At 40.3% G+C, this 27,156-nt stretch overlaps 1 protein-coding gene across 6 annotated transcripts; it reads left to right on the top strand.

Annotated features, from left to right (window-relative positions):
- Positions 1 to 27,156, top strand: LOC308090365 (LIM domain only protein 7-like). Of its 6 annotated transcripts, XM_080435503.1 has the most exons (30): positions 1 to 247; positions 3,767 to 3,837; positions 3,972 to 4,041; positions 5,238 to 5,344; positions 6,711 to 6,741; positions 7,848 to 7,961; positions 8,051 to 8,201; positions 9,001 to 9,151; positions 13,732 to 13,779; positions 14,543 to 14,711; positions 14,801 to 14,949; positions 15,238 to 15,403; positions 16,201 to 16,803; positions 17,646 to 17,708; positions 17,982 to 18,096; positions 19,043 to 19,204; positions 19,848 to 20,017; positions 20,114 to 20,171; positions 20,290 to 20,349; positions 20,975 to 21,000; positions 21,130 to 21,231; positions 21,480 to 21,569; positions 21,973 to 22,160; positions 22,617 to 22,661; positions 22,937 to 22,989; positions 23,371 to 23,542; positions 23,846 to 24,055; positions 24,495 to 24,603; positions 25,037 to 25,139; positions 26,339 to 27,156. In XM_080435503.1, exons 1-30 carry the CDS (start codon positions 179 to 181, stop codon positions 26,359 to 26,361), a joined length of 3,648 nt encoding a protein of 1,215 aa, XP_080291629.1. In that variant the 5' UTR covers positions 1 to 178; the 3' UTR covers positions 26,362 to 27,156. The 6 variants fall into 6 exon arrangements, with proteins under 6 accessions (XP_080291629.1, XP_080291631.1, XP_080291633.1 ...); XM_080435505.1 differs by lacking the exon at positions 13,732 to 13,779; XM_080435507.1 differs by lacking the exon at positions 20,290 to 20,349 and having other exon boundaries at positions 21,136 to 21,231.

Here is a 27,156-nt window from a genome sequence, read left to right as displayed (position 1 = left end):
AGCAGCATATTGCATTCGTGACCAAGCAACACACACAATCCGGAATATTTTCTATTTTATAGGTTTTAAACGGTTTTGTTGTTCTGAGCGTTGTGTTTGCTGTGTTGACAACGGTTTTAAGTAGGTCTAAGTCAACTTCAGAATCGTGTAGCCTAGTTGAGGTGTTCTTAACATTGTCATGGAGTGGCGTGAACATACGAGCGTCAGCTGTGTGAATGCCTTCAACGAGGCTCAGCGTTGGATGGAGGTAAGTTTAGTAATAGTGACCCCTTTGATTCATTGATTACTTCAGACGGATACAGGATAGGTGGGCACTACTAGGGACACCTGGGCAACCTCGATGTGAAATTGCCTATTTTGTATACAATGTTAAAATATAAAAATATATTGATTAAGTAATATAAAGTACATGATGTGAAAATGCATGGTACATCGTTATCAGACTTAATTTTACCCTTCAACTTCTTGTTTATGCCCCAAAATGACTGGATATACATGCCATGACTGGATATACATATGCCTACAGGCAGTGGTGTCAAACTATGTACATTTACTCAAGTACAATTTTTGAGGTACTTTACTGGAGTATTTCCAATTTTCAATACTTTTACTTCTACTCCACTCCACTACATTTCATAGGAAAATATTGTACTTTTTACTCCACTACAATTATTTAGTTACTAGTTAATTTTTACATTTTGATTATTATTACAAAATATACATTAACCACTTCAGCTCTATATACATTTTGAAAATAGCCGATCTACAAGCTCACAATGCGTTGCAATACAATGCATTGTGAGTTTGTATACTATTTTCAAACTATTTTTCTACAATTTATACATTTGAAAACTTGTACTTGTAACAGAGTATTTCTACATTGATTGCAGTATTGATACTTTTACTTAAGTAAAAAATGTGAATATTTGTGTACCACTGGATATAGGCCTACAGGTTTTGTAGAATATTAGACCTTAATTGTCGAATGTTTCAGCATGTAAATCGTTGCCTTGCCCTAGCAGTCTTGGAGTTTTTTCCAAATAGTCTTTGCACTCTTGCACTTGGGGTCCGTACATCTACTTAAACATTCAGATTTCAAACATAAAGTGCTTACCTCATGGTCACGGATGTTACAATTATGTACGGGCCCTCATAAGTACCTGCATATTCCGTATTGTTCAATAAAAAGCATTTTAATCCGATTGGTGGCCATTTTCTCCCTATTATCTATTATGCTTTCAACTGTCACTGTGCAACCCTATTGGTTGGGAGGTGTATTGCACTCTGATACATTAGAACTCTATGAGAAACCGTCTTGATCCAACCAAGCAAGGCTAGTTCTAATCATAAACTTAACTTTCCTTCATAACATTTTCCAAATATACACAGTATTAGATAATTTTTTTTACATTTTGGAAAAAAATAGCTGATTTAACACCATGTGCCCACTCTTCCTTGGTGCAGCCCACCTAACCTGTCACCCTTCAGACTTGCTATGGTTATCCTTGATTTCATTTTGTCATATTCCATTACTAGCATAGTATCATTCATTCTGCAACTTCATTCAGTTATTTATTTTTTTAGATAGAGAAATTGTGAGGCTGTGCTGCCTGTGCAGGAACGGTTTATTTTGTAAGCGCACTCTTATGCATTTTGCTATAGCAAGTGATAAAGCGAGCCACTGCTCCATCCTTGCCTCATCAGTTGAAGCGGTTGTCTATAACTATAGCAATAAAATGCAAATGTACACTGATAAAAACTAATAAGGGTTTGCCATGCTTTCTTCCATAAAGAAGTCCTGTGCTCACATTTGCATGGACTTATTTGACTGAGCTGTGCTCATAACGCTTCAGATAGGAGCTAAACACAGGGTCATATAGGTACACATGACGCACACCATTTTGATGTACTTGTGGTGACTGACCTGCATGGTGTCCATCCATCACTGAGTGATGTGAGGGCCGCTCTGGATTGCACACACACACACACACACACACACACACCCGCACTACCTCATGGATGGGTTGCATCATCTTGCATGCACTCCAATAATAATTGTTCTTATTCAAAATAAGATCCACATCCTTAAAGACAGCGGCTCAGTATGTTCCCTTTCCTGCATTTTAACTTACAGTCTTAGTCAGTATTGTTCCATGGCACTGCACATCACATCTTGTTGCAAATGTAGCTCATCTAACGTTACTTGGTGTTCTTTTCAGTACTGAAGCCATAGACATTGTGTGCTGTGTGGGATGTTGTTCTGAACGTCAGTCACAATCTATGAAGCACAACTTGTAGAATTTGGCCAGCACAGAAATGTTGACAAATAACAGTCTAAATGGGGCCATTGTTGTAGTTTGTGTGCCCAAGTGAACAGTTATGACAGCCTGCCCAACGGTTTGTTGGCAGCCTGCCCATGCCAGTTTTACCCCTTTGTGTATCCTTGAAATGATAGATGAAAGGATGAGTGAAGCTAGGAAAGAAAGAACTGTGTGTGTGTGTGTGTGTGTGTGTGTCATGTTTGCTCAAGGGAGAGTTAACCATGGAACAGTTATTAACCCACGAACCCAAATCATAATCGGTGCTTGTCTATTTTAAGAATTGCAGTGCAGTTAAATATCAAACTCTATGAAATTCTACACTCTGTGCCTTATGCCAATATTGGAAGCTAAACTCTGAAATTCCTCAACATTTTTCCTCAATATAATTGAATCCAGGTTGCAAATGTGCATCTTCCATTTTATGTTGCTTATAATGTAGTTTACAGGTATCATACAATGCACTGTCAAATTTAAAGCATGTATTATTGCCTTTTTAAGACATATTATTGGGTCTGCTCAACCATAGTAAAAGAGAAATTACCAAATATCAATTACTATTATGTTAAAAAGGCTGTGTACCTTTATTGCTGGCTACAATCATTTCATGTGCATTGCGTCTGACGGTAGGAGAAAAAGCATTTAAATCTATCTCTAAACTTCACTGGAAGACACTTTATCTTTACTGTGCCCTTTCGTTAATTGTCAGTAGTTTTTCATTTGAGCTGCCCGTGGCCCCATGTGGCGTGCCACATGTTTATTTATGCCAGTACAAGACGTCCCCTTGATGGACAATAACCAATGTGGCTGTAGAGCTTTGACAATTGTGTTAAACCATATGGCTGTAATCCATAGAATCAGTGGTTGTACTGGGGCAATTGTTTATTGAAATAGCCAATTAAAATTAGGTTTTGCAAGGGGGGGGTCAGGGGGGCAAGGTTGTCCACATAGGCCTAATTGTATTGGGTTGCATTAATGTGGACTGAATTTTCTGCATGATTCCACAGAGAACCAGCCATACCATGGCTGATGCCCAATTGTGTGGATTCCTGGGGGGATTAATTAGTGAGAAGAATCAGCCGTTGGGGCTCAGTGTTTAGTCATAGGGCTGAACCGTAATAACCCATTTTTTTTTCTGTGTTCCCATTTTATAGCCCTTTGCCTGTTTCATTGTCCTTGATACTATCATGCTTAAAAAACATTCTAGTCTGTACTCTGGTACAGGTTCATTAAAGTAGAATTGTTGTTTTCATTGGTCATGCTTGTCCCCATACCATTTTGAGTGGTCACTGTCTTATTTGCTAGTTATTTTATTATGATCATTGTAAGATCCATTTAAACAACATGGCTGTCAGTGTTGCTTACATCTGTTTAATGGACTGACTGACTACATGAATGGCAATAGGTTACAGATACAGTAATAGTATGTTATGTTTATATTGTTTTAGGCAGTGACCAAAACATCTTTTAGCTGCAATGACTTCCGGGCTGCCCTAGAAAATGGACTCCTACTTTGCGAGTGAGTGATATGTAGCTCTTGCATCTACAGTACAAAACCATGACATCTTCTTGGCACTTGAAATGTAATTCCTGATTTTAAATGTAATTCCTGATTTTTTTTTTTTAAACTTTATGTATTTGTTTTTTTCCAAGTCTGATAAACCAATTGAAACCTGGACTCATCAATAGAATCAACAGGCGCTCTACAACCATGGCTGGACTGGTGAGTTTTGGGTCTTGCATGCCTTTCTCAAAGTCTTATACAAGTGTGCTCTGAGACAGCACCTTGTAGCAAGGAAGTCTAACACATTATGTGGTTTCCTGTGTAAGTTGGTGAGAGACAAACAGATTTTTGAAGTTGACTGATCCTGAAACGGTATAATGGCAATGAGAGGGACTCGGCTAGGTTGTATCCATGGTTCGATTTGTAAGAAAAGCCAAAAATAAAAGGGGGTACAAATAGCTACTGTGGGGCTGGGCAATATGGAAAATCAAATGAACTTTAACCAAATGCCTCTAATGATATGATTATGATATAAATTAAAAATGACAAATGGCTGATCTACAAGCTCACAATATATTGTGACGCGTTGTGAGCTTGAAGATCAGCCTTTTTCACAATTTTTGAAAAAAAATTGTGAAATTATAAAAAAGTGATTAAAACAATGAAAAGGACAACACTGCTATCGATATTATATCGTTTGCGGATTTATCAATATTTGTTTTAGATCAGCTGATCAGACAGACTTCCCACTCGGTGCATCAAACCCTTTGGCCCATATATGGAGATCCCTGATGTCATCAATATATGCCCATATGTATTTTATTCAGACCAAACGGTCGCCTCAGTCTCAGAGTTGGATACAGTTATGAACTGCTACATATGAGGACTAAAAGCATCACTACAGAATAAGTTGGGGCTGTCAATTAACAGGGCAGCATTTCACAGATTCAAACTCATTCATGAAACATGCCCACGAACACGGTGGCATTCTTAAATTTTATCTGAATTTGGAACGGTATTAAAACTGATGTGGCTTTTACTTATAATATACTTACAGAACTGTAAAAATAAATAAACTATTATATGTATATATATCTAGTATAATATAGTTCTAAAATATGATTGTGCTAAATCGATAGTCATGTGAGTTAAATGCTCTCCATGTCAGAATTCTGAAAAAGTGCTTCCATCTCATATATATTGTGAGCATTATGCAAACACCATTGTTTCCATATTCCATTTGGGGTTTTTCTTTTTGTGCAAATGAAAAACGTGCATAAAAACTGGATGATGGGGAAACCCATCTGCTTAATATCCCTACACTATTATGCCTTCCTTGTGTTTCCTTGCCTCTCTTGTTCTTTCAATGGTCACATCTCAAAAAGTTGTTTTACTTTACCTGTTCTTACCCTCAGGATAATGTGAGTGTGTTTCTAAAGGCCTGTGAAAAGCTAGGACTGAATGAATCACAGCTGTTTCATCCAGGAGACCTTCAGGACCTGTCCACTCGTGTAACACTCAGGTATAACTGGACATGGTACACACTATACAGTAGGTGTCTGAAGAAGATGATAATGTTTTACTCCTCATCTCCAATATGAGGGATGTCAATGAAGATTCAATATTTAGACCATATTTGAATATTGAAAATAAACCTTCGGATTAGAAAATGTAGTTTTATATCCGTATGAGTTCTCACGTGGACCTGGTTCTGCAAGCTACAGTACATTCCAATTACACCCCTCCCTTGCTGTCCGGCCACAGATGTCTCTAACTCACTGGAACCGATGCACCGATCACTTATCTTGATCCAAAATGATATTGTAGGTCAAGGTAAAATGGCAATCCATTTGGTAATATTGATGGTGTTTGTATTTAAGCACACCTATGTGCACAAGACAAAAAGTGAGTCTTGTGAAGGAATACAATAACTCAATGTCATCACTTGCGTGCATAGACATATATAGGTAGACGCCTCCTTCGGCTCTGAGGCATGTGTATCTTGGGCGCCATTTTAGCGTAGGAAAGCTGTAGGGAAGCTTCCGTGTGTGTCACAGAAGGGGGCGTTCGGTAGGCCAATCAGAGGCAGGTGGGGGCGGGACAACTGATTCTGACAGGTCTTAGAAAAGACGCACTGTGATTGGCCAGTAGTCAACGCGCTGTGATTGGCCAGTAGACACTTTGAGTGTCCGTTTGCCTACGCGAAAATGGCGGCCGCGATACAAGTTGCTCCAACGAACTGCAGAGGCCAATGAGGTATCTAGGTTTCTATATCTATGCTTGCGTGTAGCTCAGTTAACTCAGCACAGTAAGTGCCTTTGTTGTGTGCCTTGTTTATTGTTACATCTTGTGTACAGGTACATAAGAGTAAAACTTATTTTGGTTAATACGTAAGTCATTCAAATTTTATTAGGTTATTTAGGGGCTTATGACATTTTGTTCTCCTGGCTCTTGACTGCGAAAGCTCATGCAGACCTTCAGTTTGTAGATGGGTGCGTAGGAGGAAATATCCGTAGTCAACAAAAGATAGAACTCCCACACACGGTCTTAAAACTTGAACTGAACTTTTATTAGAGATAACAATGTTTCAGTCCTGAGACCTTCATCGAGTAAAGCTGAGTAACAAAGAATGTTCCAGACATACAATGAAGCCAACAACATGAGCTGTTCAGGCAATATTATGACTGGCAGTCTGCAAGCATTTAGCCAAGTGGAAGGCAAATCCCACCATCATAATGAACAATGAACATTCTACAATGGAAAGAATCAATTTATTTGCAAAAAAAAACCTTTCAAAATTACTACCGTGAAAAGGGTCCATATGGATGTGGTTGCCATTTTCACGGTCTCATTTCAGTGGTAATTTCATTCAATCTTTCACTCTTTAGATGCGAAGAAAGCAGTAGAAGACTGAAAAACGTAAGTAATGACTCTTTATTTGTGCATACACATTTATGTATTTTAATGCTTAAAGTCAGAAATGACATTTATGATCAGTTTGTGTCCTTGAATTGAGGTTAGGAAACTTAGATTTAGATTCAATTTGTACTGACGTGCATCTTTGCTGTTTGTGGACTTGTGCATTACCCCAGTGCTTCCCTAATAGTAATGATACAAGTTAGAAGTAGACTTCTGCATTACCCCAGTGCTTCCCTAATCGTTTTGATAATGATGCAAGTAGAAGTAACCTCAACACTAAACCACAAAAAAAACAATCGCTGCACCATTAAAAACCATTATGAAATAATTAAAGCACTATGCTACTTCAGATAAATGAAATGTATATTTTTGTAATCTGGTTTAACAGACTTAAGGCCTTTGCAGACAGGGTGCGATTAGTTAATCAGTTTTTACCGCATGCGAAAAGACGCACGAATCGAACTGGGTTCGATTGGGAAAAAAACGCATCGCACGGTAAATTCGGAGCTGGTGTGCATGAGGTCATTGAGAACCATGTGTTCATTAAAAAAATTATATTGTGCATTTTTTCCGTGCAAAAAATCGCACCCTGTCTGCAAAGGCCTTTTATTGGTTTATCTAAAATAGAATAGTCATGACAAAGATCATGACATTGGATATGAGATTTAAATGACAGTTGTTTGAAATTTTTTCTTCTTTCACATTAAAAAAAGTGGCTGTCCATCTGCCACACCTGCAGACTAGTGGTATTGATCTGGCTTATGTTCCTGTATCAAATTGATTAAACCTTCATGCGCAAGATCAAATTTGGCTGACCATGTTCATTGTGCAGCTCTACCCCCACTACAACTGGCCTAAACTCTACCCCACTACAACAGGCCTAAACCACAACAATGTAATGCAGCAACCTTCAAAATAGCATAGAGTTCACCGTTACCTGGAAGTACAGTTTGGATATTTAAGTTTTTAGAACTATTCACTTAGTTTAAATACGAATGAGAAGGCAGTGCCAAAATAATAGTGCGGAGTTTATTCTACACATCACAAAACAAAAAATAAATAAATAAAACACAAAAACTGAGAATAGCCTCTGGCTCTTTTGTCAGGTATTGATAACGGTCTACTGGCTGGGACGGAAAGCTCAGCTGGACCAGTTCTACAGTGGACCTCATCTTAACTTCAAGGCTTTTGAGGGCCTCTTAGGCCTAGCCTTGTCCAAGGTAGGTTGATGTGACGGGCTCTGTGTGTATTTGTGAGTTCCTTGCTCTCGGCTATGTGGGCATCAATCCTCTTATCGTCCCTTACGCAGGCTTTAGAGGAGGGCGCTAAGGATGGGGGATACGAGTTCTGGTACCAAGGGAAAGTCGAGGTGCAGCGCCCGAGACCAGACTATAGGAGATATGACTCCATGGATAGCGTTGACTCACTGGATTCCCAACCCCTTCGTGTTGGCAATGAAGGTAAAAGTTTCTTGACATTTGCCATCTATTACAGTAGGTGTATTAATCTGTACACTTCTTAATCACAATTCTACATGCACAATATATGATGCCGGTTGTATTTAACTCTAGTATATCGTCGCTGTCTGGCAGAAACCTTGTATTTTCGTGTATTTTTCGTGTATTTTCACTGACAAAAGTAGTGAAAATAGTGAGCATGTAGATCAGCTACTTTTGTGATTTTTGCAAAAAAATGGACGGATGCCGGTCTTGCCAGGGTTTGTCTGTGGGTTTTATAAATATTTAACAAATTAAAAATATTAACAAGAGCTTGTGACTAAATAAAGACTCCATTGGAACACATTATTATTTATTTTTTTAACATATCCTGAAAAGTAACAGTTTTGGACTGTTTTAGAATAACACGTTTTCAGCTCTTTTTTTTTATACTAAATCATTCTGAATCATCTAATCTCCTTATCCCTATATCTGAATGTGTCATTCCTCTGAATACAACGCCTTCATGTTTGTGCTCTGTATACGTAAGTGAGAGATTCTGTCAGGCTCCACACAGTGGTGATAAAGTGGGGTGAGAGGGACTGGCACAGCGACTCTTGGTTGTAAGAAGATTGTCCAGTCAAGGTTCATCTCTTTCCTCTCCTGATATTTGGATATTTTCCTTCATTTACATTTGCTCTTCATCTCTTTTTCTGTACATTTCATGCTCTCCATGCCTTATTTTACTTGTTCTTCGACTTTACGTTTGCTCTGTCGCTTGCATTTCTTTGTGTGTACTTCCACATGTCTGTGTGGTCCCCAGGGTGTGAGAGTGACGCAGAGGCAGACCAGGCTTTCAGTATGGAGTCCACGCAGCCATCAGCCCAGCTAAACAGAGGCTACATCCCGACAGCACTCCTACGAAGAAAGCGAGGGCAGGAGAACGAAATGGGCTGCCCCAGCCCTCTCACTAGGTACAGCTATCATGACAACTACAGTTTCAGATGTGCTGCTAACGTGCATCGTCTATAACTGACCTAATCTGTTGAGGCCTATGTATTTTCTTCAGTTTCTAGTTATTTTCCTTAATGCTGTGCTTTTCTCTTGCAATTGTATTTATTGACCTATTTTCGTATTTATACATGTATGTGTGTGCGACTTTAAGTTTATTTCGTCAGAGCACACAAGAGTTGTACCAAACTTTTGTGTATGCTGCCAGTAGGCCAAGGAAGACGCTTCCCGAATATTTTTCCAATTCGTCAACGACAACTTTTTTTTAAATTATATGCAATGTATCAGAATTACTGTCCCCCCAGACTACAATAGGAAGGAGAGGCTTGTGATGTCCCCATTCACACGAAGTGCTTCTATTGGCTTCACATACTGTACAGTTCCTTCCATCAGCTACACATACAGGTGCGGGTGGTGACGTAGTTTACTCTACCTATAGTTACAAGCGCCGTGCTTATTTTTTCCACACCAGATTCCTCAGTCAGTCATAGACATGCAATACCAACACGGACACACGGCAACTGCGGTTAATTATGAATTACGCACGCACTGTACGTGCATCCCCACTCACACAGGGACATTGTGACAAATGACACTCGTGCATGCATGTATCCTGCAACACAAATGGACAGAGAGACTGCAGCGCTGCACGGGACAGACACGGTAGAGAGACAAGAATCTCAGCAAAAGTGAAATATAAGTGAAGGTGAACTTGCCATGAGTTTTGCACCTCTGTAGCCTACTGAAAAAGAGGGCACCGCCCAGCCCAACAAGTTACAAGTGTTGAATCAAGTAAGAATTGTTCATTTACACGCTTGTTTTAAAAGCAACTGTTGATGCAGATCCTTTTACTGTTTGAATAGAAATTCAGAATATATTCAGAATCTTTACAGAATATATATTTTTTATGTTACCATTGATACTGTAGCTTTATTTTCAGCTTCAACTCAACAAACTTATGAATATTCTGATGGATATGTAGTATATAAGTAATTTTTTTTAATCCAAATCAATATATATTTTTTTCTCCATAATTTAAAACAAATGACTCTGTTTTTACCATTTCTTTACTGGCATTGCATATCTTGAAATGTCTTTAATACAACTACTTATTTAGCACTAATGACATTATTGCACTAATACTCAAGAACAGATCCAGAATGTGTGTTTGGCACTCGGCTTTGATCACCATGCAAATAGTGTTATTGTTTAAATTCATTGTTGGGAAGCAGTTGTCATTTTGTTGCTTAATTGCCTCTGTATTTGCTTAGAGAACACCATCTGGCCTTAACTTTTCTCCTGCCAAGATCTTTCTCCAATTGGCCTGTGGTTACCATATTGACAGCAACTGAGGACACAAATAGGCTGGTGCTAGACCTGGAGACGTATGACATGGCCGGTCGTACGTTATATTCACCAATCCCCCAATACGGTTGTCACGGTCATGACATATTGACGATTAAATGTCATATGAATAACGATTTAGTTGTAATTTTGGCATTTAATATGGAACATAATATAAATAAATATTTTCTGCAATATTTTTGCATTTCTGTTTGGCTTTTAGGCTTTGTAAACAAAATGTACAGGGCAGATATGACAATTAAATATTCAAATAAAAGATTATGTGTATGTATATGGGAATAGACCATTTACAAGCTCGCAACTCGTCACGATGCGATGGGTTGAGCTTGTAGACCTCAACCCATAATTTTTCAACATGGAAACGGTTTTGACGATTATGCTAAATAATCACGATTATCTCAAATAATTGCGATTTGGCGGTAGTGTAATAATCGTGGCAGGCCTATCCCCCAGTGAATGCCACAGGGCAGTAGGCTAAGCACTGTGAGCCCCCAGTAATGGTCTAGGGGATTAGGGGATTTCATCACGCCTAGGTCAGGCACAAGCTTGCAACAACATTGCTCTGCTAATGTTTTTTTTTCTCTAGGTAACTATAGAAAGCATTTGATCTAAACGTTTGCAACCAAGGCCGCTATCTTGAGTGACCTCTACTTTCACTATCTAACTCGCCATGGAGATGGTGTGAAAAAGAGACTTTTTCTGCGTGGTTTAACGTCTGCCATTCTTTAAAGGAGAATTCCGGACAAATTAAGTGTTATCTTTGATGTCTCGTTACTCACCTACCGATGTGAAAAGTAGCGTTCTTTTTTTTCATATATTCCCCTGTCGTCATTTTTTAAACACCCTCCGTTGTTATAATGGGAGCGTGAGGGTTAGTGAAATTCGTCTATTATAACCGACGCAAAGTTGTTTTTTTCACTACTAGTATTCATAGTAGAGTCTCATGATAGTCAAACATGCGTTGAAACTATCTGCGAGGCTGCCGTCAATGGCGAACGATTTAACACTGGTTGCTTGTTTCTTCCAGAACCTGGCAACTCGTGTTGCCAGATTCTGGAAACAAGCAACCAGTGTTAAATCGTTCGCCATTAACGGCAGGCTCGCAGGAATTTTCAGCGCATGTTTGACTATCATGAGACTCTACAATGAATCGTAGTAGAGAAAAAAATAACATTGCGTCGGTTATAATAGACGAACTTCACTAACCCTCACGCTCCCATTATAACAACGGAGGGTGTTTAAAAAATGACGACAGGGGAATATATGAAAAAAAAGAACGCTACTTTTCACATCGGTAGGTGAGTAACGAGACATCAAAGATAACACTTAATTTGTCCGGAATTCTCCTTTAATAAACCAATATGAATATACCACTTTTTCCAGCAGCGAGGTAGATGCGACCCCTTCCCTTCAGCCCCAATTCTGTCGGTCGCTCCCCGAATGTCCTATTGATGACAAGCTTTTCCTGAGAGCTGTGTGCGAGGAAGACTCTGAAGAAGAGTATACGGAGGCAGACCCTGTTCTAGATGACCTGTACACCCGGAGAGTTCAGCTAAGCCACCATCAGACATCCACCAATCTTAACTCTGACCGTTATATGCCCCGACACTGGACACCTGAGGAGGACGTCCGCGTGCGGAGGATTTACCAGGGTTCTAAGAAGAGACCGTGGTATCGCAAACTGTTTGACTTGAGGTCTGTTGACTTTAAAGTGTGCAAGTATTCTGCTAAGCAAGGCAGTGTTGAAGAATGGCAAAGTATGGAAGCAGATCTACTTCATTAACCAATAACAATCCTCAATCTTGTCCCTTGGTGCATTACTGGCTGCTACACTAGCAGTAATTCAATGTACACTGGAAACTGCAAGAACCTGCTCTGTATAATTGGTTCTGCTGTACGTCTTGTATTACTTTTTAATTTGGGCTTTAGCTACTAATCCACCAATCACCTTATCCACATCACGTAAACTAAGAGTTGGGAAGCAAGAATGCTCAGTCTAACATTCTCACTTTGCATGGATTTGTTGAAAGCTTTCTACTGCTGATCTTTGTAATTTGTTGACTATTCATAATTGTTATACTTTTCCTTTGATTGTAGCCTCAAGGCCTCATACTCATCAATTGCTGAGCCTGAGTCATGAAATCCTGGGTTGTGACACCTACATACTGCTGCATGAAACCTGTCTCCTGCAGCATCTCAAGTGTCTAAGCAGACTCTTGAGTCTGTTTTTGAATATGCACCCCCCCCTACCCCAAAAACCATACACACTTTCTTTCGCCCACTGCCCAATGGATGCACACAATTGAGCCTACTTAGTCGTAGAATTGTATCGCTCACCGAAAAGCACAGCTTTTCAGCTAAAAGCATTTACTAGTTGAAAATTGTCTTAAGCAAGCGACTCGGTTGTACAATTTTACTCTTCCACCCATATTAGACCCTCTTAGTCACACTCTTTTTCACTCCATCCTTTCTGCTACTCGTCTACCCTGCTCTTATGCAGAGCATGTCAGTATATTGATACATAAAACATGTTACAGATATTTGTCTAAGACATGCAAATGGTACCGTTGTTTATGGTATAGTAGGTTCTTTCCTAATACTCGTACTGTACAAGCGAAGTTGCCCATTCCCTTCTTTGTTTGTTTGTTTGAAGTTATCGGAATTGTTTTTCCTAAGCACTGTATGCTGTGTTATCTGGTGTTTATACAGCCACCTTTTTATGGTACTGATGGCATGTATCCGCTGTATTCAAATAATGTATGCTGCTTAGTCATGAGTCATCTGTCATTCTGATAGCAGAGCAGATGACTCATATGGTGTGTCTTGACGTGATAGTCATAACAGAATTTTATTATTATTATTCCCTATGTGCTGCCACAAGTGTTTACCAGCAGTGCATGTGCTTTGAAATAGTGTGTCAATAAAGTGTCAGACGAAATTAATGTGCTGTATGTGACTTCATGCATGAATGTGTTTTGAAAGCCTATTTTATTTGTCTTGCAACATCACACCGAATAAGTTTTAGAGGGATATTGAATTCCACTGAATTAAATGTTTTCTATCAACAAGGATTAATTTCATTTTATTGTATTGCATCTGTTCCCTAAGTTGATACAATTTAGCTATGTCTGCCAAATGGCTCTTTTGGTCAAAAGGTTTTGTTTCTTTGGTTCTGTAGAACATTCAAACCTGGGACCCCAGCTCAGGTCAACCCTGGCTGGATTTGGTAAGTCTATGAGCAAATTGTTGAAGACTTCGCTTTATTCTTCATAACTCGGTTTCCTTCTCATAGGACAACTTGACATTGAGAAGGATTCCTGAGTAGGTTGTGGGAAGCTGAGAAAGGCCTTAGCGTCTGTGCTTGTCACTTTCTTTTCTGTCGCCTAAGCTGCATATGTCATGTCCAAACAGGAATCTACAGTATATGTACTGTATGTGTATCAAGCCTACCACCTTATGTTATTACCCAAGATATTAAACACTATACTTTGTTTATCCAACATGAGGACTGGCCGTACAATTCTAAGATGCAACAGTGTTTAAACTCTCATAGCCTCATTACCTACCTTCAAATGATGTCACTGTTCTGATGTGACGCCTAGCTGTTAAATGTTGCTGTTGGTTATTAGAATTTGCTTACAGCCATATAACTTATTGGATGTCATCACTCTTATGTTATGCATACTTCAGTATCTTGGAAACATAACTGCATGGTACATATTGTTTGTGCTGGCGCATGGCCTTCCCTTTACTGTAGAATGTATGGGGGTGGATGGGCAGGGCAACCGTGTGTGTGTGTGTGTGTGTGTGTGTGTGTGGCCTGTAGGATTTCTGCATGCTTTATGCTTGCTATGCAACTTGCTTCCCAGAGGATGGTGCTGTTACACCACAAGTGAAATCTTAATTCACACAGCTTATGCTAGCATCTATTGAGCAATATTCAAATGTATTGTGTTTTATGTCTCTTGCTTCTCCCTGCATGCCAACAGGAGTAAATCATCGAGTGACATCCCAATGATGTCTCCTGTGCGTAAAGCCTCGGGGGAGAATTCCTTTGCTGTGAGCACAGGGGTTGGCAGCGCAGGGAACTGTAACAAAGACCCCCCACAGTGGACCAGAAGTACCAAGGTCAAGGACATTGAAGTTAAGTGGCAGGATGTAAGTCAACGCCACTTAAGCTAACTCCACACAGAATGCAAAGTAGCTTTAACAGATTTTAAGTTACCTGTTGTGGTTATGTTAATTAGGCGTTGACAAAATGGAAGATTCGCCGCAGGAGCACCAGCTTGGACTTCTTTAAGAAGTCACAAGAACGAGAGCATGTCATCACTCAGATGAGCATCGGGGCTGTGACTAGCCTTACAGAGACGGGAAATAAGTGTGGAGTGCCACAGAGGTAGGCTAAGGGATCATTTATAGTTTGTCATACAACCTCTGAAAATAACTGTCTTTCAAGACTTAAGTATAAATGAGGCTTTATAATGAAATCTTTTAGCTGCCAAACTGCTATATTATGAAGTGTATGTGAGTGTTCAAAAAAGCTGACTTAAGTTTTACCTGTTGAGGATACTGCAGTATATTGAGGTAAAGTGTAATTTGACACAATCACCCCCTCCCATTTATCTCTGCTCTTGTGTCCATTCTTTCTTCCTTATCGGCTTTCAATTCATGTCCAATTCCCCAGGGACCAGCAGTCATCAGGCAGCAGCAACCCTGCCAACTCCCTTTACTCCACCTCTCCTACATCAAAGCAGTCTAGCTCTGATCTACGACCCCGCACTCGAGCTCTCTTGGCCCGCAGCTACGCCACCGAGGACCCCTTCAGCCCCAGTGCCCAGGCCCACACGCAGGTGAGTTACACAGTTCTGTCCTGCTTTAACCACATTAACAATTGTCTTTGGTAGTACGTAGTAGTAAATAATAGTAGATAGTTTCTGCTGGAATCATTTTTCACAACATTAGACTTTTGTGCTGAGCTGAAAATGTGAAGGAGGCCATTAATGCTTAGGTTCTTGACTTGTTTAACCCTTGTCTTGATGATATTTTATTAACCAGATGAACTCTGGTGTCCCTTTTTTGGGCATGTCATTATCTAGGTTCAAAAACTGTTCAAAATAAATTCAGAAACTTCAAAAATAGCAGATCTGCAAGCTCGCAATGTGTCGGGAGTCAGGACACGTTGTGAGCTGTTTATATAGGGTAGGGTGACCAGATGTCCCGGTTCTCTAAAACACTATGTCCCGGTTTTCAACATTCACTACAACATTGTCCCAGGTTTTCGCCAGAGTTAAAATAATAGTTGTTTTCAGTGGTTGCATAGATGTTTATCATGATGTTTTCATGTAAACATGCTCACCTAACCAATCAGAAAACCTGAACAAATCCATTGCGTGTCTGAATTCAACGCTGAGGCTGATGTGTGTCAATCAGTCGTTGCCTGTATGCAACACCTATGGTGCGTATACATATGCGCGTGAATGAATGGGCGTGCACGGCGAACGCGCGCATTGATTTAAGGGTCCCGGTTTGAGGGGTTGAATTATGGTCACCCTAATATAGGGTCTAGTGGTTAAAGCTGTCTCAGGCCAAACAGTTTACACTATTTGCTCTATAGAACTGGCTAACATCTGTCAAATAATATACCCAGGGACCTTCTATTGGAGCCATGCCTGCCTCTGATCCCACCATCTTCGTAGGGGGCATCCGTTCTGCCTCCCTTGGCTCAGATGCAGCAGGAGTCACAACCCCTTCTTTGGAGTGCCCTTTCAGCTCACAGACACAAGTGATGGCCCAGGCAGGACTGGAGCTTCCGAACCAGATCTCTTCTCTAAGTATAACATTGATGCCAAACAACCCTGCAACTACTCTCACCGATGCCCCCACAGCAGCAGTTACAAATGGGCCTATATCAATTACAAACTACAGTTTAAGTCACCAGGAACTCTCATCCAGCGGTCACGACTTAACCAGTCCAGTTGACCAGCCAGCAGTGGATCCTCTGACCGAGAGGAATGTAAAGAAGCATCAATACCAGGAGGAGGCCCAGCAAATATCCGGCAGGCCAAGCAGAGGCCAGCAGGCCACCAACCTCTACAGGTATAGCTCCAGATCTGTGTCCGGGTCGGCCTCGGCCAGCCTGCCTCGAGGTTTCAGGCGGTCTGAGGGCTCCACCCGGCTGTCTTCGGCCATCACCGCCAGACCTTTTGGAACCAAGCCCTCCAGAGTGTCTTCATTGCCCAGACTGTGTAACGTGAGTTGAGCTTGAATTGTCACGATGGCCACTGTGCACCCAGCATGCTCACACTTGCTGTTCACCTTAACCCATTCAATCCGGGAACGGGAACGCATCTGTGACATTTTAGATTTATTTGGCTATTCAAAAATAGCAGATATAGAAGCTCATACCGCGAGTGCCGTGAAATGCATATCATTTTGGGTGGTCCTTCACATGAAAAGGTTTGAGAATCAGATATTTTAGCAACATAAGTTTATCCAGGAAAAAAACTGTTAGAAGACATTTGTAGAATCCCCAGAAGCAAAGTTTTAAAAATGTTTGTGTTCAAAGATTTGCTCAAAATGTTCACGATTTAAAAAGAAATAGCCAAAGTATAAAATAATGGTTTAAGTGGTTACACAGATGCATTCCCGGTTTTAATGGGTTAAATTGACCAAAGTGTTGGTGTAAAAGAGGGCATTTGTGTGACACATCTTGTGTTACCTACAGCAAGTTTTCTATGATCCCCTTTCCTATTAATAATGGAACTGCTGCTGCATCATTGGGTGACTAGTGTTGACTTACAGTACTACAAGCTCACAAAGTGTCACTCTCACCCACATGCACTTAGGTTGACCACAGAAATGCAATAAAAATGCATAATTTAAGAAAGGACAGGGTGATGATGATTACATTGTATTTGTAGTAGATGTTTAAATCTATAATAGCATTCCTATTTTTATTATGTTGCATGTTGGGCAAATTAGGAAAAATATGTCATCACAGAACAAGTACTGTACTTGCAAACCTGAATTTGTCCTACAGATGTTTCAGTGCATTATCCATACTGAGCACACATTGTTTGAATAATTCCCCAGGTAAATGACAATGAGGACCTTCTGTGGAAACGGCATGCTAATCCACACGCTGAGCCCTCTGAGGTATGTTTGCTTTTTACTTCTCTTTATTTAACATGAGGCATTTAACATGAGGCATTTTATTTGCCAGTGTCCCCTAAAATTATGTTGGCCCTTCTCATAGGTATCTCATTTAAAATGTACACATTTTATCCCTATACGCCTATACGCTTGTAGTGTGCCATCAACGGCTCTGGTTTCCTCCAGGAAGCACAAGACATTGGATCATGAGGTGTCACCTTTACGTGTGTGTGTGTGTGTGTGTGTGTGTGTGTGTGTGTGTGTGTGTCCTCCTAGGTGCATTTCAGTGACATGAGGGTGAGTCTGAGTCTTAAACCTAACAGCAGACCTGACTTTGGTTTCCAGACTCATTGGGACTCCACTGGTGCGAGAGTTAAATTCGTTCAACCCGGTAAGACTCTTCTGTGTTCAACTCTAGCCTGACGTAGTACTTGATATGTTGTTGTTATTGTTAGGGACATAGTATCAAATGCCTCTTTTCATCTGAACGAGGCCTTTGTATAAACACCATGTAATCTGATAACATGTAGAATTCACTGGGCCTGATAGGAATGCAACCGTTCTTTGATACAGTATCGAATGTCTATTGTTTGTGCAAATAATTAAAGATGATTCTTCGGAAACTGTACAGTTTGTAGGAGTGACCTACAAAAACTAAACTGTCGTTGTGAAATGCTCATTACATTAAACTACCCTCTCAGCATTTTGTCATTGTCGGGTGGAAACCTTGTGTCCAAAGCCTTTACTTTTCAGGAAATGGAAAAAATAACTACCTGTTTTCCGATGGATAAAAAGGTAGTTATTATTTAGTCGTGTCACACGTTATGATCTTGTAGATCGGCAATTTTCACTACTATTGCACGACACTCCTGTACGACGAAGTAGGCCATTAATTTACGGGGGTAAAAAGCGAAAATCTGAAATATGGAGCTTTCTGCCTGACAGCAACGATATGTAAATGGTTATATGAATCAAAAATTAAACTGAAGTGCAAAACCTATCCAGTGATGTAGGTGAAGGGCCGTCCACACCCAACACTATTAACTATAAATGTGTTTTAAAAATCATTCTAACAAGTGGATGGCAGAGTCCACGCCACAACTATAACGACGACCCTGGTGAAGGAGATGGTTGTAGTGTTTGGTGTGGACAGCCCTTCATGTCATTAATGTTTGACAAGAGAAGTGTGACTTACGTATTCAGCATTACGCTGCCAAACAGTCTTGCCTTACTGACCTATAGTCCTTCATTTGTAATCAGCAGTTCAAGTCCTCAACTCTGTGGCCTCGTCCTCTGTTTCTGTTGAACAATTCCTCAAGATGTTATTTCGTCCTCAGGCAGCCCAGCCGACTTTTGCCCGCTTTGTGTCGGGGATGAGATTGTGGATGTTAATGGGATCACAGTAACACAGATGAGCTACGACCAGTGGAAGGACACCATGACTTCTGCCTTGCAAATCGGCAATCTTAATATGGAAATTCGGCGCTACGGCAACAAGGGTGAGGGAACAATCCAGGGCAAATGGTGCTTTTTTTTCCTCTTCCTACTTGCTTTTTTTCCCTCTTCCTACTTCCTGAAGTTGTGTGCTCATTGTATTTGGTAAATCAACTTCTAAGAAACTCCTTTACAGGGATCTCACGGTCATGAAATTCCTGGAAATATTTTGAAATTAGAAAACTTTTTCCAGTCCTGGAAAATGTTTGGAATTTATCAAGGGTCCTTGAAAAATATTTGGCTATGCATTGTTTTTGGCTATTGATTTTGTTAATAAAAAAACATTTTCCAAAACATGTATAACATTACACGTTAGTAAATTTGGCATGACATTTCTTATGGAATATTCCCATTCTATGTTTTATTTTTGCTACTCTGCCCGTCTTTGGGCATTGCACATAGGAGTAAGAGACTCATTATTGCGCTGAATGATTGTTATATAGGCCTGGACATTGGGTTAAATATTCTCGAAAAGTTTTGGAAATTCATTGGTAAAAATGTATGGGAACCCTGCCTTTAGCAGCAGGGGTGGAGGTTTACCATGTGGCCACTTGGTAAATGTAGTCATAAATTAAATGTAGTCATAAATTATATAAGTGTAGTGAGTACATCTAACCAATGTTTCTGATGGCTGGTTTTTATCAACAGACTGGGCCACAAATGGTGCAGGTCATCCCAACCAGATGTGTCAGAGCAGAAAAACGCTCAATTTGACAGCTGCAGTGCCCATGCTGATTGGTCGACCTGATCACAAAACCGCTGTCTCTACAGAAGCCCCTACCACCAAATCTTCCCAACAAAATGGACAGGCAGTCAATGTGAGCTCCAATACTTTACATTCAAAATAAATACTAAGAATAAATTGACATGGCTGATGTGGTACTGGTAAAGATTTGTTCTTTTTAATTTCCCAGGGGATGGCGTGTAAAGAAGTGGATGGAGACTTTAATGGCATGACTAACAGAAGTAAAGGTAATATCAAACATGACTCTGGGTTTAAAACACGGGTTGGGTTTCTGGCTAGTAATTATTTTGTATAATATGCTTAAACTTGTCTCATCCTTCATTGCACAACACTCCCTGTGTGTAGATTATGGACATATTATGTTGACAAACTGGCAAAGGAGAGCAGACTTTTTCACACTGAAAGGTAAAACTAGCTTGAATTGCAGCTTGTTTTTGGAGCTTTTGGTGGCAGGTGCTTGGCTTGTCAGAAAATGGAGGGATGGTAAATGAGAATGCAAGGTTAGTAAATCCTTTGAGGGTAACAAAGATAGACTCCAGTCAGGAATACAATAGCAATTTGTAATGAAAAGCAAAGGGCTGTTCATGTCTGTGATGAGACAATAGAAAATAAAATAGAAAAAGAAACAACCGAAAGGTAGGAATACAACTTATACACATCTGACCTCTCTCTTCAGGTTGTCAAGGGGTCAGCTCATGGGTTTACCTATGTGGTACAGTAATTGTGTGGTGTGCATTTTGTGTGCTAGAATTCTACAGTTTCTAGCCCAGAAATGGCTACTTTTTGCAAGCAACTGAACATTGCGGCTGTGTGTGTATTTAATTTAGGGAATTGTGCATGATATTGCATGCGATTACCTTTTTGATTGACTTGGAACACAAATTCAACCTTTTGTTGTAACCGCTTTGAGCATGTTTGTTGTGCAGTGCCCTTTTATCTGTATGTATTGACAATTGGAGGTGACAAACATATTATTGCAACTTTAACAGCGTTTGTTTTCTGACCTTGTTTTCCATTGTTTCCACTGCAGGAGGATCAGAATCTGCAATATCAGATGTAAGCAGTTGTCACTTCCATTTAGATCTGAAGGAAGGTGGTGTGTGTGTGTGTGTGTGTGTGTGGGGTGAATATGTCATAATTTATTACATTGCAGTTGTATTTGAGCTTGTATTTTTGCACCACCAGCTGCAGGTGCCATCTCTTAATCCCTCCTCATCCAGCTGGGACCTTGAAGGAGACCGCAGGCGCCAGGAGAGGTGGCAGGAGGAACAAGAGCGCCTCCTACAGGTCAGAATAATAACTAGCACACTGGTTCTAAACTCATTTTGCACAGAGCCCAGAATTTGAACACTTTGAGCCCAGAGGAACCAATAATAGATCATTATGTATCTTTGGTGTGGGTATTTAGAAAGCATAAGCTTAGCACAATACATAGCAGTTTGCTTACTGAAAAAATACACGGTACATTTCATAAAACTGTAGATTCAAATGCATTTAGTTGTAACCTGCTCATGTCTTATTTGGTGCGTGTGTAGGAGCAGTACCAGCGTGATCAGGAGAGGCTGGATGCAGAGTGGCAGAGGGCACAACAGGATGCTATGGGAGGAGAATACAAGAGACCAGAGGTAAACATCTGTAGCTAAAGGGTCAAAATCATCATCAAATCACTGACCTCATCTTAATTGATTACATTCCCAAGGCAGCAGACACTGAATGTCACTGAATTCATTTAAGAAAAGAAAAACATTGCTCAAAAGTAGGGATTTTTGCCTTTTTCATGCCATTGTTCCCACAATGCAGTTGGCTCACCCATCTGAAAACATTTTTGATCTTTTTTTAATTTGATTTAGATTATAATGAACTTTATTCATTATGTAGCAGGTAGTAGTCATTTTGTAAAATATTATTTTCCTAAATGAAATTCAGCTAGAAACCATATTCCCAAGGCTGGTTACGGAGCAGATGTTAGGAGTCACTGTTGGATGATGTTTGTATAGTAAATGTGTTTACTTAATTTATTTGGAACAGAGCTCTTGTGAGTTAACCTGCCGTGTAAGCCCCGCGTCAACCCGCCCCCCTGTGAATGGAGTGACCAGTCACAACAAGGACGTTGAGCACAGCAATGACGAGGAGCGGTCGAAGTTTAACAATCCAGTTTCAAAACCCCAGAAGGATGAGCAAGGAAAGCAAAATGACAAGCTGGCAGAGCGACAGTGGTAAACAACCTTTTGTTTTGATGTGATGAGCATGCTGCTGTTGCTTACTCTCTTGAGTGCAATCATGGCACTTGAAGCACACTCAGCAGTGCTTCACATTTATGCCATTAAAACCGGGAACGCATCTGTCATTTTAAGATTTCTTTGGCTATTTGTAATTCAAATCTTTGCTTCTGGGGGGAGGGGGAACAAAATATTTTTCGGTGAGAGTCCGTGGCCAAATACATATCATTTTGGTGGTCCTTGACATGAAAAAGTTTGAGCACCACTGATAGAGCAATATTTTTTTTTTTCTTCAAAAAACTGTTAGGATTTAGAAGGCCTTTTGTAGATGCGTTCCCAGATTGAATGGGTTAAATGTGTGATTTGGTAAAGTGGTGGCAGTTCAACCCTCCTATATTGCTGCTCCTTCTGCTTCCTTGGCTGGGTCTAATTGCTGCTGATACTGCTTCTCAGGGTTGAAGACTCCTGTGACTTTGTGCAGCTGTCTGCTGCTGACAGGTCAGTGCATGCTTGGCACACTTTGGCTTTTTATGTCATAACCCCTTTAAATGTAGAGATCTGGCTGTAAATGTCCTATAGACAACTGTTTATTGCCATGTACCATTTTTTTTTAATTACCTCTCAATGCAAGATAACACGTTTACCTCACCCATAATATAGTTCTGTCTGACTTGGATGCTATTTGTCATTTCACTCTTCTGATGCAATAAATCTCCATAGGGAAAACGGTATACATTATATGAATAATTTCATAGCTGTCTCTCCTCTCACAGGGGAAAGTCAAAGTCTACTCCAACATTAGGTGGCCTCCCCAAGCAGGCAAAAGGTTAGTCTACACAGGAGGAAAAAATGTGTTTTAATTCTAGGTACAATATTTCCTGGTATAATCAGAGAAAATAATTATACCTGGGCACTTCAGAAGAGACTACCCAAATAAAATATACTGGAGCACTCGAATGGTCTGCCCGTTTTTCATTGTTTTGCAGGGCTGACTGACGTTTCGACTTTCGTCTTCCTCAGAGTCAAACAGCCCTGTTTGACTCTAGTCTCTTATGAAGTGCCCAGGTATTATTTTCTCTCATGCAAGTTGTCCCTGTTGAGAGCCCTTCTGCTGGGGACCGACGCATTGGACTTCTTTTTACCTTCCCTGGTATAATGTTGTTTTTTGTGATGTCTCAATGTTAATCTTGTGGTGTGACTGGTCCAGGAGATCAGAGGAAAAGGAAAGGGCAGACTTTGTCAAAGGCAGAGAAAGAGAGGCAGCAGATCTTGGCGGAAATGAGGAAGAGAACTCAGCTTCTAAATGACAACAGTTGGATACGCCAACGCAGCCCCTCTGCATGCAAGGAGCCTGTCCATGTTGGAGTTCCACTGAGGAGGTGGGCAGCATTCTGAGTTTTGATCAGCTTAACCAATAACCACCTATACTAAGCCTTATATCATTTTTTGTTTGACGAATAGCTAAAATAACCAACCTACAAGCTCATAACCCCTTGCATTGTCACCCGTGAGCTTGTAGATCTGCTTTATAGATATTTTTTTTAAAGTTTTGACATTTTGGAAATTTGGGGGAAATGTTTGAAAATGTCCACCTGGTTGAAAGTGCTTAAGCAGTGCCTCTCATAGCTTTATTCTTTGTAAGCAAGACAGACAAACATTTAGACTTTATGTTGTCTCATCAGGTATGATTCCCTGGAAAACATCCCCACTACCTGGCGTCAGTCCCCTGGTTCCCCCTCACGTCCCCAGTCAGCAGCTGGTCACTGTGGCCCTACCACTAACTGTGCATCACGCTACAGCCTGGGGACGGAGATGACCCAGAGACTACCATCTTGTACCATGAGAGATGAGCCATCTGCCCAATCCCTGCCCAATTCTCAACAAGGCACCAGGTACTGTAGGTGAATCAGTCTGGTCTTTTACATTGTGCGCATGTTGTGTTTTTTTCGTGTGGCATTTCTTTGTAGAGCCTGACACAAGATTTTTCGGCCTAGATTATTACCCAATTTTGGTGAATCGTAGATATTTCAACTATATTTTGTTAAAAGGGACTAAATCAACTCTAATCCATTTGAAAAAAAATTATTGAGTCAAAGTTTGGGGGGGGGGGGGGACTTTTGAAAACTTGTGAAAATGTTCACCTACCGTATATTGACATGGACAAAATAGGGACTCAAAGTAGAAAGTTGGTTAAAAATCAGCTGCATAATCACAGATACAATGTTGTCAAATAAGTCAAATAATGACAGATATATTGACCAAAACGATATATTCTTCTAGCTCTACTTCTTTGATATGTGTTGGCCTTAACACTGACATGTCCTGCCACAGGTTGGTGAGTGGCAGAAGGATTTGCTGTGTGTGTGAGCATGTCCTGGGTAGGGGGGCAGCCATGGTCATCGAGACCCTTGGCCTCTGTTACCACTTGACCTGCTTCCAGGTGAGAGGTCACAGATGGGTTACTCTGTGCAGTAGTTGGCTAGATCCTAAAGGCTGCTGCTCTTACCTCACTAAGATGTATTAGCGCACGTCTCTCTGAGACTCTTTCCTTCACTTCAACTCTTCCTTTCTCAGTAAGTAGTCTTTCATTCCTGTGGGATCTTTCTACCTCTCCTTTCTGTTTTAAGGGCTGACGTTGTAGAGGAAGCTTGACTTTTGCGTTTAAATGTTCACTGTTATGTTGATTTGTCACTGGACTCGGATCTCCACATTTAGCTGTACTGGGGTCGATTAGTATTGATGGATAGATGTAGACTTCTTTCTTTACAGAACAGTGAAGGCTATTCAGTGCTTCGCTGAGGTGTTGATGATTGTCTGTAATCTGCTTCAGCTGAACTTCTTTCTACATATTGTCAAATAACCCCCCCCCCCAGTGTGTGGAATGTGGCCAACATCTGGGAGGAACAGAGGCAGGATCCCAGGTTCGACTCCGAAACAGGAAGCCATACTGTGATCTGTGCTACATCCAGCTCAAATGTAAGTTTGATATGTCGTCTCATTAACAAATTACACCACCTCCTCCTCCACCACAGCTTTTCCTATCCTCATCGTTCACTCAATTTTATCATTTTTGTACTTTGGCTGTCAATGTTTGATGCGCCATCTCTTAGTTCAGGGGTGCCCAAAAGGTAGATCACAATCTACCAGTAGATCACAAAGGCTGTGCAGGTAGACCTCATGCCCCTAATTTGTTTTACATAAAAATATGAAAAAATGTGTACAAAAAAAAATCACAAAACTCCGCCTTTTGGCATCTGCCACTTGAATTAAGGTAACTTGATTGATTGACAGGAAGGATGGCCAGTCAGCTCCCTTCACAGCTTCTATAGTAGGCAAACCCACAATGTGATGCCTTGTTTTCAAGAGTGTTGCACGCAAACGTCAGTAGCTTTACAAAGTTATATAAAAATGGGCAAAGAACCCGAAAACCTACGACTTCCATACAGAATGGGAGGAAGACTTTTTCCACTATGTCCCAAGTGTGTTTGTCCTATGTAACGCCAGCGCCGCTATTAATAATTATTATAATGTTTTGGTTGGTAGATCTTCTTGAGCTGGTCACAGTAGTTCTCAAGTCAAAAAAGTGTGGGCACCCCTGTCTTAGTTGCGCCCGGCCATACATGTAGCACGTCCTACGTCAAACGTCTCAATATAGTTGGAATGCATGAATGAAAGTTCGCCACGACTGATTTCAGTCTTTTGGATTCCATAGAGGCCAGCATGTCTTCTATGGAAGCATGTTGCGCAGTTAAATTAGCCGATCTACAAGCTCTCAATGCGTCGGCTATTTTCTGGTAATATTTTCAAAGATTGGAGCATTTGAAGTGGTCAAACTAGCAAAATGTTTAGAAGCATTTTCCATAAAACCCTAATGGTCTCGGATATGTCATAAAAGCAAAGGTTAAAGCCTCAATCTGTGATTTCTTCACCTGGTTGGCAATATGTAGAACAGCAGGAACAATATTACTAAAACATAATCGAGTTTCATTTTACATATTGTGTTAATTGTTTAGGAAACAGTGTGGGGAGGGCTCCTTTCACACTGTTTCACAAATCACATGACTTGGCCATACACCTTCTTTCAGTCGTGACATTTTATTTTGCTTTAATCCAAGGGAATGTCGAGCATAGACAAATTCTGTAAATCATGTTTTTCAACACTTTTTTTTTTGTAGATGGCTCTGCCCCCTCCATGTGACCAGATTGCATTGCAGCTCATTGAGGAATAAAAGCCAACTTCAAGACACATTGCTTCATACAGCTCTAATGAAAACTAACCACTACACCATAGACTGAAACTCATTTAAATCTATGCAATGTGATATCGCAATATATCGTCAGATCTGCTACATTTTTGTATGACGAAGTTGGGCATTCATTTACCAAATACATAACATTTTTAAATGGAGATGGGCTACAAGGCTTCTCCCCGACAGTGACCATATTCAATGTGATACTGAAATTTACTGAAATCATTTAAATCTATGCAGTGAGATAGTCTATTTAAATCTATGTGGACCCATGAGCAATGTAGATTCTTGATGGCTTTATTTTAACTGTCACTCGTTTTATAGTTGTGTCTAATAACTGTACTAAACATCTAACGATTGATTTGAATTATTATTTGAAATAAAATGTTAGTGCTTGTTAAATGTTATTTACTGTAGATGTTGGTGTTGACTTATTACAGTTGTTGTATTGTTAACTGGGGCTGTTGTGATTCTCTTTTTCCTTAGAGATACTGTATATCATTGTTTTGAGAGACTAGTAATTGAACCTGTAATAAAGGGGAATTGTATAAAGGCACTTTTTAATTTGTATTAAGGCACTTATCTCTATTACAAACGCACTGAGTGCACTTGGACTTAAATCGGGTACTTTATGTGTTTCTCATTAGATAACTGGAGTATGTGTTTCTCATTAGATAACTGGAGGTATCTTAACTAAGAAATGATCATGAACTAGAATGTTGTTTGCAAATAAATATGTACTG

This window comes from Gymnoscopelus braueri (genome assembly GCF_963280865.1).
Source record: "Gymnoscopelus braueri genome assembly, chromosome: 1".
Classification (NCBI taxonomy): Eukaryota; Metazoa; Chordata; class Actinopteri; order Myctophiformes; family Myctophidae; genus Gymnoscopelus; species Gymnoscopelus braueri.
Note: the sequence above shows the minus strand (reverse complement) of the source record. Positions and strands in the feature narration are given on the sequence as shown.